Below are 12,027 nucleotides of genomic sequence, written 5' to 3' on the forward strand. Positions count from 1 at the left end.
TCATGGAATTTTTGATGAGTTAAGAGATTTTAATCCTGACATATTGGGGTTGTTAAATTAAGAACTAAATAAAGAACCAGGTGATAGTAGTGTACACCTTTAATCACAGCACTCAGGAGGACAAAGGCAAGGGGATCTCTGAATTTGAGGCCAGCCTGGTCAACAGAGTGATTTCCAGTATAAGCAGGACTATACAGAGAAAAGAAACCCTGTCTCAAAACCAAAAAACAAACAAATAAAATGAAGTAAACAAAAGTAGTGAGGAGGAAGGAACAGAGCTGAGATTCAGTTTGGGATATGATTTAATTATCCCAGATTTTCTTTCCCCATACTACATAAAGCAGCCTTCTTACCTACCTTCTCCAAGTTCAGCCTATTATAGACCTGACTTTAACAGGCTCCTTTACAAATAATTAAACCAAACAGAAAAAAATACAAGTTTTGTTACATATCACAAACTGCAAAGTTACTAGCAAAAATTTTCAGGCACTTTTTCACCTTAATATAGTGCTATTTTCTTTTTAAAAGAGGGGTCAAAAAGCTGTTTGAAAACATTAACAGTTATTACTCCTGTTGGCAGGAAAATATATCTGATTTCTAGTCTCATTCAGAGTCCAGCATACCCAGGCATATATTTAAGATCTATATCATTTTGAATCAGTGGTGTTGTGGGTGTAAGAGTTAGGTAAGAGTACTGTGCTCCTCACTGCTATACAGCATTGTTCGGATCTGTGGAAATGTTTAGGTGGAATGAATGTGGGAATAAAGCTATGTGATAGGGCTTGATACAGAACTCCTTACACCCAGGTTAATCAGAGCACTTTCAAGTTGACAGGCTCCTAGTGAGAACCTAGTATGTTCCTAGTAAGATTCTCTTTGGAATTGTTTTAAAAGAGATTTTTCTGTCAAAAAATGATATGAAAATGACTCCTAGATATTTAGTCAAGGCGCTTTTGAAAATGAATTAATTATGTCAAGCTAATTGCAATTAGTATTGCTTCAGTATTCTGAATCGGTGACATGAAGGAGTTATGTATCTTCTGAGGTCCTTAGCTGATTGGTTAGTTGGGTTCTTCACCTTTCTAAGTGTTAATCAGAAAGGGCATATAAAAGAGAGTCCATTTCACTTTAACCTGCTTTGACGAACACAGGAGCTGATTAATTCTCTGCTATCATGCTTTGTTAGATATTTGAAAAAATGTAATTATAATTTTAAGTTTCTTAGGACATGAAAAATAATCAATCTTTTAAAAAGAAGATAATTACTACTTCCTTTGTGTAGATAATTATTAGTATTAGATTCAGAACATTTTTCTTAAATTGGACATGATGGCGAAGGGACATTAATTGAATTGAGAGCCTTAAGGGCATCTTAGGAACCATCTTGATTGAGACTGCTAACTAAAGAGCAATTGAACATAGGGTGATAACTTAAAGAGGAGCAAAGAAAAAACTACAGTATAAGAATACCAAATCTCTGGTGGCATGTATTTTAAGTGAATAATTTGTTTAAATTTCATAGGTTCAAGGTTTAAGAAGATTGCTTATCCACTAGGACTGGCCACATTAGGAGCAACTGTTTGCTACCCCGCTCAGTCAGTAATAATTGCAAAGGTAAGTTCTATTTAGATGAGAACAGTATTTCAGTTTTTAAATTCTCAGTGTGACCATATTTAAATGTCATATAACACCTTAAACATTTGATTTTCAGAGGCATGTAGTTGGAATAAACTCTTGAGTTAGCAAAATTACATTAGCATTTTGACATGGAAAATTCCATTCTTAATTTAATTATCATTACAAAAAATAGGATAAATTTGTCTAGCTGTAGTTGAGCATTAGAAAAGCAGGTTTATGGGTAAAGTGTAGTGACAGAACTAACATTTATGGGAAGAAATATTGCTCCATAGTTAACTACATAAAATTCAGGAATATTTTTGTTTTTTTAATAGCCGAAAATAATGCCTGCTGGCAGCTGCTCAATCCAGAAGATTAACACAAACATCCAAATAATAAATTGCAGAAACTTTTGAGATTAAAAAAATACATACAAAAAAGTGCATTTTGAAACTATTGGAAGCAAAAATCAATTTCCAGCTCATTGTAATTGCTGAAAATTTAAAATTCTAATAATTTGAACAATTTCTATTGAATTCTTTTTGCAATGATAGCCCCAGAGCCCCAGACACAATGCTAGTCAAGCCATAACTAGGTCCGCAGGCCTTGTATTTTTTATCATACAGTAAGATTCAGAAGCAGAGATTTATAGTATGCCAGTTTTTCTGGTTCATGCCCTTAGTTATCAACATTTAATATTCCCATTTGTACTTAAATATTGTTATAAGAAGGACTTTCTGTACTTGTATTCTCACTACTACATCTCTTTAATTGTTGATGTAGATAAAACTGCTTTATTCAATATTTTGAGAATGTCAAGGATATTATGAACTTCGCAGTTTGTAATGTGATGAAGCTATAAAAGCTTATAACAGGAAAAGAACATTATTCATTAAATCTAGTTATACTTGAGAAAATTACTGAATAAAGTGATGAATTTGTTTTAAAAGATTCCCTCCTATGAATTTACATGAGAATTAGCCACTCAAATTAATGTTAATACTGAAAGAAAACTTGAGCTCATTTTACTTAACCTTTATATTGTTCTCATTTCCTGATAAGCAAGCATTGGCCCAATGAGGCTTTCCAGGGACTGCCTTATCTTGTCATGCTCAGCTTTAGGCATCCTACTTTTCTGTTACTGTTCCCACTGGACACTGCAGCCACTGATTCTACTCTTTTTCTTTCTACAATAATCTCTCTCTCTCTCTCTCTCTCTCTCTCTCTCTCTCTCTCTTTCTCTCTCTCTCTCTCTCTCTCTCTCTCTGTGTGTGTGTGTGTGTGTGTGTGTGTGTGTGTGAGTGAGTTTGTGTGTGTCTGAGAGAGAGAGACAGAGAAAATGTGTGTGTGTGAGCGAGAGAGATAGAGACAGAGAGAGACAGAGAGAATGTGTGTGTGTGTTTTCATAAAAACGATGCCAATTCTTTCTCAAATATAAGCATTAAAGAAAAGTTTAGGCTGTAAGAAATATAACCATTGAAATATGCTTCCATCTATAAAAATATCAGTGTCAAATTTGTTGGAATATTTTTCTAGTTATTTTTACATGACTGTACAGAGTTAGAAAAATATATGAGTAAATATATAGTTAAGAATAATTATCAGTGGGAGAACATGCTCAAATGGTATAGTATATGTTTCACTATCACTTTAAAATGAAAAGTGTTAAATTTACCTTAACAAAGAAAAAACTTTAGATTTTTACTTTAGCAAAGGAAAATAAATGTTGAACTTTAATATTGAATTCTAAATTTAACATACAATAAATCACTGAAATTTCTAGCATTGAATCCCTTGTTTTTTCAATTCTTTAAGTATATTGTATATAATTTTTCTTTGATTAAAATATGCATATTTGTATATATATATATACACACAGCATGATAGGATTCTGAAAGTCTCTGACCCTTATACTATCTAAAATTGTATGGAATATTGCGTATATAATAAAACCCTGCTTATTTTATATTTTCAGGACTGGTACCTAGCCATTATCTTAAAAATTGAAAGCAGTATATATCTATAATACATACATACTCATGTGCATGTAGAAACTGGAGGAAAACATTGAGTACCATCCACAGGAACACTGTTCACTTCCTTTGAGGCAGGGTCTCTCATTGCTCTCACCAGTTTGGCTAGATTGGCTTGCCAGTTAGCTCTAGGGATTGTCATGTTTCTGCTTCTTCAGAACTTGGATTACAGGTAGACATTATCACATCTGACCTTTTATGTTGGTTCTGGACATTGAACTAAGTAAGGCTCTCATGCTTACAAAGCAAGTGCTTTACTAGCTGAACCACATCCTCTAGCCCTACTCCCTTTTCTCTATTTTCAAGAAAAATTTTTCACTGAGTATTAGTTGTTTGTTAAGATTTTTGACATCTTTCTTGTAATTAATTTCTTTTTTTTCAATTTTATTGGATATTCTCTGTATTTACATTTCAAATGTTATAACCCTGCACTCCCCTCCTCCCCCTCAACTTGATTCCATGAAGGTGCTCCCTCTCCTAATCATCCTTTCCACATCAGTGCCTTGGCTGATGATGGTGTTGTTCTTCCAATGAGGGTGCAATTCTTTCAGCTATTTCAGTCCTTTCTCTAGCTTTTTCATTGGGGTCCCCTTGTTCTGTCGGATGTTTACCCACAAGCATCCTCATCTGTATCTTTATGACTCTGGCAGAGCCTCTGAGGAGACATCCATGTCTGGTTCCTGCCAGTAAACACTTCTTAGCATCAGAAATAGTGCTTGGGTTTGGTGGCTGCATATGAGGCTCCAGGTGAGGCAGTCTCTGTAGATCTTTTCTTCAATCCCTGCTTCTCTGTTTGACCTTGTATTTCCTCCCCTGTTTTGGTCTCCCTTCTAAGAAGGACTGAGGCATCCACATTCAGTTCTTCCTTCTTTTTGAGCTTCCTAAGTTCTGTGGATGGTTTCTTGGGTATTCTGAGCTCTTTTCTGGGGGGAGGTAGTATCCTCTTATCAGTGAGTACATACCATGAGTTTTCTTTTGTGACTGGGTTACCTCATTCAAGATGATAGCTTCAAGTTCCATCGATTTGCATAGGAATTTCATGAACTCCTTGTTTTTAATAGCTGAGTAGCACTCCATTGTGTAAATGTACCACAATTTATGAATCCATTACTCTGTTGAGGGACATCTGACTTCTTTCTAGCATCTGGCTATTATAAATAAGACTGGAATAAACATGGTGGAACATGTGTCCTTGTTAGATATTGGAGCCACTTTGGGGTATATGCCCACGAGTGGTATAGCTGGGTCCTCAGGTAGCACTATGTCTAATTTTCTGAGGAACCACCAGACTGATTTCCAGCGTGGTTGTACCAGCTTGCAATCCCACCAACAGTGGAGGAGTGTTCTTCTTTCTCCATATCCTCTCCAGCATCTGCTGTCACCTGAGTTTTTGATCTTAGCCATTCTGACTGGTGTAAGGTGGAATCTTAGGGTTGTTTTGATTTGCATTTCCTTGATGACTAAGGATTTTGAACATTTCTTTAGGTGCTTCTCAGCAGTTCGATATTCGTCTGTTGAGAAGTCTCTGTGTAGCTCTGTACCCCATTTTTTAATAGAATTCTTTGAGACCTGACTGTCTCTGTACCAATATAAGGCAGTTTTCATCACAATTGATCTGTAATGCAGCTTGAGGTCAGGGATGGTGATTCCCTCAGAAGTGTTTTTATTGTTGAGAATGGTTTTTACTATCCTGGGTTTTTTATTATTCCAAATGAATTTGCGAATTCCTCTTTCTAACTCTAGGAAGAGTTGGAATTTTGATGGGGATTGCATTGAATTTGTAAATTGCCTTAGGCAAAGATGGCCATTTTTACAATGTTGATCCTTCCAATCCCTGAGCATGGGAGATATTTCCATCTACTGAGATCTTCTTCAATTTCCTTATTCAGAGAGAGACTTGAAGTTCTTGTCATACAGATCCTTCACTTGCTTGGTTAGTGTTACACCAAGGTAATTTATATTCTTTGTGGCTATTGTGAAGGGTGTCTTTAATTCTTTAATGTTTTACAGCCTGTTTGTCCTTTGAGTAGAGGAAGGCTACTGATTTGCTTGAATTAATTTTATATCCAGCCACTTTGCTGAAGGTGTTTTTATTAAGTTTCTTTCAAATAGGAGGAAATGTTTTAAATCATTAAACAATATGGTTACAGAATCTACCAAGATTTTTTTTATCAATGCCTCCATATTTTTAACTGCTAATCTCAAAGAATTTATATATTTTAAACATTCAGTTACAGAACTTTATAATGCACTTTAACTCAATATTTCTAGAAACAATTTAGGTCCTTTTTTATCATATTTTGTTGCACTTATATTGTTTACTATCAAATGAAATTGATGTAGAATTTTGCAGAGAAAAAGCAAACTTAAAGTTATAAATCAATTTACAAAGTATGTCATCATATTCAGTGAAATAAACTAGACTCAGAAAAACAAGTATTGCTCAGGCATAGTAGTGCACAGTTTTAATCCAGTCACTTGGGAAGCAGAGGAAAGCAGATTTCTGTTCCAGGCCAGCCTTGTTTGCAAAGTGAGTTCTAGGATAGACAGAACTACAAAGATAAATATCTCAAAAACAGAAACAAGATGTTCCAGTGCAATAACAAGGACACATGTTCCATCATGTTCATTGCATCCTTATTTATAATAGCGAGAACCTGGAAAGAAACCAGATGTCCTTCAACAGATGAATGGATACAGAAAGCGTGGTACATTTACACAATGGAGTAGTACTCAGCTATTAGAAACAATGACTTCATGAATATTTTTCCATTAATAAAAATCCTAGGCAAATGGATGGAACTAGAGACTATCATCCTGAATGAGATAACCCAGTCACAGAAGAACACACATGGTATGCACTAACTGATAAGTGGATACTAGCCCCAGAAAGCTCTGAATACCCAAGGAACAATTCACAGATAGAGGAATGGGGATTGAAGAAAAGATCACACAGAAGCTGCCTCACCTGGGGATCCACCACATATGTAGCCACCAAATCCCAGCACTCTAGCTGATCCCAAGAAGTACTTATTGGCAGAAACCAGAGAGAGATGCCTCCTCGGGGACTATGTTAGAGTCATACAGATACAAATGAGCATGCTTGCAGCTAACCATCGGACTGAACTCAGGGATCCCAATGAGGGTGCTAAAGAAAGGAAGGACCTAAGGAGCTGAAACAGGCTGCAACCGCACGGGAAGATAACATTATCAACCAACCAAACCTCCAAAACTCCCATGGAGTAAAACACAGACCTTTGTGTGCACTTTGAGAGACCTGTTGATCCGGTTGCATATGTAGCTGAAGATAGCAGTGTCTGGCATCAATGTGAGAAGAGGCTTTTAGTCCAGGGAGGGCATGTTTTCCCAATGTAGGGGCATGACAAGGCAGTGGGGTGGAGAGGGGGATCAGGAGGGAGTGCACCTTTTGTGACAAATGGAGAGGAAGGGTGATGGGAGCAGGGCAGGGGAAAGGGATAACATCTCAAATGTAAATGCAGAGTAACTAATAAAAGTAGTTAAGAAATTAAAAAAAAATACAAACGAAAACGAACAAAAAATGAAAGACAAATATTGAATTTTTTCTCTCATTTATGGATCCTAATTTGTATATTGATGCATAAAACCTCATATATAGTCCCAGTACATGAAATTGTCCTTATGAAACCTAGTGTGGAAGACATTTTACAATTAACTTTGTAAAGATGTAGTTTATATTAAAGAGTAACTGCTAGTGATCGGTATTCAAAATCCTATGAGTATCTTTTACTATAAAAATATTTCATTTTGGCTGGAGAGATGCCTTGGTGGTTAAGAATGTCTTACAGAGGACCCAGCTTTTTAAAGCTAATTGATCATTACTAATTCTGTGATTAGTACAATCAAACTAGCACACTTCTTAGTACCTGTGCTATACACTAGACTCCCACAATTGCTTATTCTTATAGTTAAATGTTTATTCCCTTTGACCAGTATTTCCTTTATTTCTTCCAGCCTCTTAGAATTGCTTCTCTTTTCTCTTCTCTAATAGTATATACTTGAAGGAAATTAATGTCTTCATGAGATTTTTAACTTTGTGTTCATTGTAGCAGTATTCACAGTATCCCAAATTGGAAAAAACAACCTCAGTGTGCATTAGTAGATGACTGGTTAGAGAAGTGGTGGTGCATATATGCAATGAAATTTTATCCAGTCATAAAGTATGTTTTACAACATAGATGAGCCCAGCAGACCTTAAGCTAAGTGAAATCAGCTTGGTGCACAAAAACAAAATGCTACCTGATCTCAATTATGTGTGAATGAATTTTGTAAAAACCTTAAATATGTTTACAGAGATAGCCTATTTTTAGATGAAAAGATTATTAGCTGATGACAGGCATTCCAAAATCTAGAATTTTAATTCAGTTATTTTAGAAGTCTTAGATGTGAGTAGAATGTAAAGTTCACTCAACAACTCCTCTTTTTTTGTTTGTTTTTGTCTACCTACCATATATTGGTTACTATTTTAAGTTCCAGTACAGATAATAATATAGATCAAAAGATAAAAGAAAATGCACTCACATTCTGTTAAATACATATTACTTACATGTGACTAACAATAACTATTTGATAATGGTCTTACTTCACATTAGTATGCAAAGGAAAACTTTAAAAAGGTGGTGAGGTACTAAAGAGCTTTACCAGGTACCAAATATAAATACATTTTAGCTGGAATAAAGATCTGCTCATAGAATAAAATGCTATTTTAAAACATAAGAGGAAAAAGGGAGGTTTGTTTTAATTATTTTGAATAAATTAGATCTTAAGTGAATAACAATCTTGAAGCCATCAGAGAAAAAATGTTATATTCAACTATATCAAGATGACCAGGACAATGAAAGGGACTCTCAAACTGACTGGGGTAGGGAGGTGGGGGCATCTTCAGGATGAGATAGAGACTTGGGATAAGGGAGGTAGCCAAGAGTTAATGGGTGTGACTTTGGCTTTGACTCACAGTACTGGGGATATGGAACCTGAAGAGACCACCTCCTGTAGCCAGGCAGGAACTTCAGTAGAGCTATAGAGAAACCAACCCACCCACAAAACTTTCAACCCAAAATTTATCCTGTCTACAAGAAATATAGATTCAGTGGATGGAGCCAAGGCTGAAAGAATGGCCAGCAGATAACTGGCCCAATTTGAGACCCATCCAATGGGCAAGCACCAATTCTTAATACTATTAATGATATTCTGGTATGCTTGCAGACAGGAATCTAGCATGGCTGTCCTCTGAGTGGCTCCACCCAGCATGTGACTCAGACAGATGCAGACGCCCACAGCCAAAGAGTGGGTAGAGCTTGGGGACTCTTACCAAAGAGTAGGGGGAAGGTTTGCAGAAGAACATACATGGGATGGACCTAGTCCTCCCTGAATATATTTAGCAGATGTGTAGCTTGGTCTTCATAAGGGTCCTGAACCACTAGAGAGGGTGCTACCCCAAAAGCTTTTGTCCGTGGAATATGTTCTAGTTGGGCTGCCTTGTCTGATCTCAGTGGGAGAACATGCTCCTCGCTCTGCAAAAACTTGAAGTACCAGGGTAGGGGGATACCCAGGCAGGCCCCATACACTCAGAGAGGAAGGTTTGGGAGTGAAGGAAGGATTGTGGAAGGAGTCAACCAAGAGGGGGCAGGGAGCAGAATATAAAGTGATGGGGGTGAACGAAGGATTGTGGAAGGAGTCAACCAAGAGGGGGCAGGGAGCAGAATATAAAGTGATGGGGGTGAACGAAGGATTGTGGAAGGGGACGAAAAGGAGGGAGCAGGATATAAAGTGAATACGTAAAAAAAAAATACAAAATAAGTACAATACTATACAGAGGTTAATAGGTAAATGGAAAATCTTGGGAAACTATAATACAAAAGTTAACATTCTTAATGTATTAAGAACTTATGAATACATGAGATAAATACTAGTCAGAAAAGTAAAAACAGTATACAGAGAGAGTACATAAAATATGTACTAACAAAAGATACCGTTTTTATACGTAACTTAGAACACTCCTGCAACTGAGCCGACATGTCTTTAGATGTGCTAATTAAACCTTAAATTTCACATTTTATTTTCAAGAGTCAATTTTCGGGAAGCAGTCTTTTCTTTACTTTTTTTTTTTTTTTTTTTTTTTTTTTTTTTTTTTTTTTTTTTTGCCTTTCAGCTTTATAAAGACTTTACAAAGGAATCATAATTCTTCTGTTGGTAAAAGGCTAGGAAGACAGAAGTATATTTTTGGTGGAAGGGCAAATTGCTGAAGTACACTAGCTTTTTGAAGAGCAATACAATACTATTTTAATTAAAATTAGTATGATTATTAATCCAGAAATTTTACTTCTAGGAATGTATTCTGAGAAAACACTACAACTATGCATGATTTCAGTTGTATGTATAAGAAATAGGATGCTAATTTTATCATTGTTTATACCTACTTCTGTGCTCTATCATTTCTTTATTTTTCTCTACTGGGGAGGGAGTGTAGGACCCAATGTTGTGTAAATTTAAAAAAATATATATTTATTTATTCACTTTACAACACAGTATCAGCACTTCCTCTTCTTCCATTAGCCCCTCATGCAAGTCCTCCCCATTCCAAGGGAATGCGGCGGCCCTCTGGATGTCACCTTTACCCACCCCTCAACCCCTCCATTCCCCTAACCCCCACCCCACCCCCACACATATCAAGTTGATATGAGACTAGACACATCCTCTTCCACTGAGGCCAGATTGGCCTCATTCAGAGGGGCAGGATCCACAGGCAGGCAGGCAGCAGGCGCAGGGACAGCTCCTGCTCCATCTAATGTTTGGCTGTGAGCCTCTTCATTTGTTTCAATTGGGTGCTGGGTGTAGCCTGAAGATAGTTATGCTAGGTCCCTTTTTCAGTCATGATGATACCTGCTTCCATGCTGTATTCTCTCTCTCTCTCTCTCTCTCTCTCTCTCTCTCTCTCTCTCTCTCTCTCTCTCTCTCTCTCCCTCTCTCTCTCTCTCTCTCTCTCTCTCTCTCTCTCTCTGCTTCCATGCTGTATTCACTCCCTCCCTCCCTCCCTCCCTCCCCCCCTCTCTCCCTCCCTTCCTTCCTTCACTGGGCAGAGTGAATGTAGGGCTCCATGTTGTGTCATTTTTAAGTGTAGGTATATAGTAAAATCAATAAAAGTTATTAATTTGAAGAACAAAATATTGCTTTAAAACAAGTTTATTAAAGTTCTTTATTAAACTTTAATAGTTGTATGTTGTAACCATGAGGAAAGATTGAAAAAGAATGAGAAGGAACCAGAAGATATTCAAAAGAAAAGTGCTATTAGTAGAAGTTTGCCTAGACTAATGCAGAACTCAGGAAATTCAGGTGGAATATCACAGGCATATACTTCTAACATTATCTTTATACCCAAAACAAATGCTACTCTCTTGAGAACTTAATTGATGTGTTTATTTCTTGGTGAATGGAGAAAGATGCACACAGTTTTAAGCAAAAACACTCATAGCGTCTTAATAAACTTAGTGATCTAGTTACTCAAAATATTTCTTCCTAGACTTTTGTGGATGTAAATTTCACTTACTATGAGGTCTTGTTATAAAAGCTACCTGGCCAGATCAGTAATGGCTTGATACAGAATGACAAATGTTGAGTGATGTCACTTATGTGGAGTGAGGTTAAAACCCAGAGAAGCAAATTGCAGAACAGCGATTGGTGGGAGCTGGAGATGGAGGGAAATAGGTAGGGGAGCTGTTTGTATATACTGAAAGATAAAGGACAAATGTTAGGAGACCAAAAAAGTTGATGAGGTCTTTCTATAGCAAGGCACTCATAGTAAGTGAGCTTAAACTGAGTACTTGAAATTTGAGAGGGAGTTGCTTTTAAGTGTTTTCATCCTGGGCCTATAGCAGCAGGAAGGAAACTACATGAGCTCATATCTATGTTAGTAAGCTTGGCTACAGGAATTAATACAAAAGTACACTTATGACAAGCCTTGTGGTGTTCATCTTAAGCAGATACAACTTTTAGTAACAGTGCCTCTACAATGCTGAAAAAATGAATTTGAAAGTACTAATATGAGAGCTGAGCTTTGATTCCCTGGCAGAGAGCTATGTTCAAGGCCTGGAGTTCTGCCCTAACACTATATAAAAACTATGTTCAAATAAATAGGTATAATTTTAAATTTATGTTGTATTGTGAATGAAATGATTTATTAGACACTTGCATGGAGCTAGTCATTTTTCATATAAGATTTTGAAAATACTGCTTTATGTGAGCTAGACATTTATGTCTTTATTGTTGATTGTGACTTCAGAGTTCATATAAACTTTATCTGAATTTAAAAGGTTTTATTTTTAGCTTTTAGAAACATATT

General features: G+C 36.5%; 1 protein-coding gene across 1 annotated transcript in view; it reads left to right on the forward strand.

Moving 5' to 3' along the window:
• The window catches only part of APOOL (apolipoprotein O like), a 74,349-nt gene that overhangs the window by 43,217 nt on the left and 19,105 nt on the right, over positions 1-12,027 (forward strand). The window contains exon 6 of the mRNA XM_080910015.1: positions 1,523-1,614. Coding sequence (XP_080766141.1) covers positions 1,523-1,614 — 92 coding nt within the window. The remainder of the gene's footprint in view (positions 1-1,522; positions 1,615-12,027) is intronic.

This window comes from Micromys minutus (genome assembly GCF_963924665.1).
Source record: "Micromys minutus genome assembly, chromosome: X".
Classification (NCBI taxonomy): domain Eukaryota; kingdom Metazoa; phylum Chordata; class Mammalia; order Rodentia; family Muridae; genus Micromys; species Micromys minutus.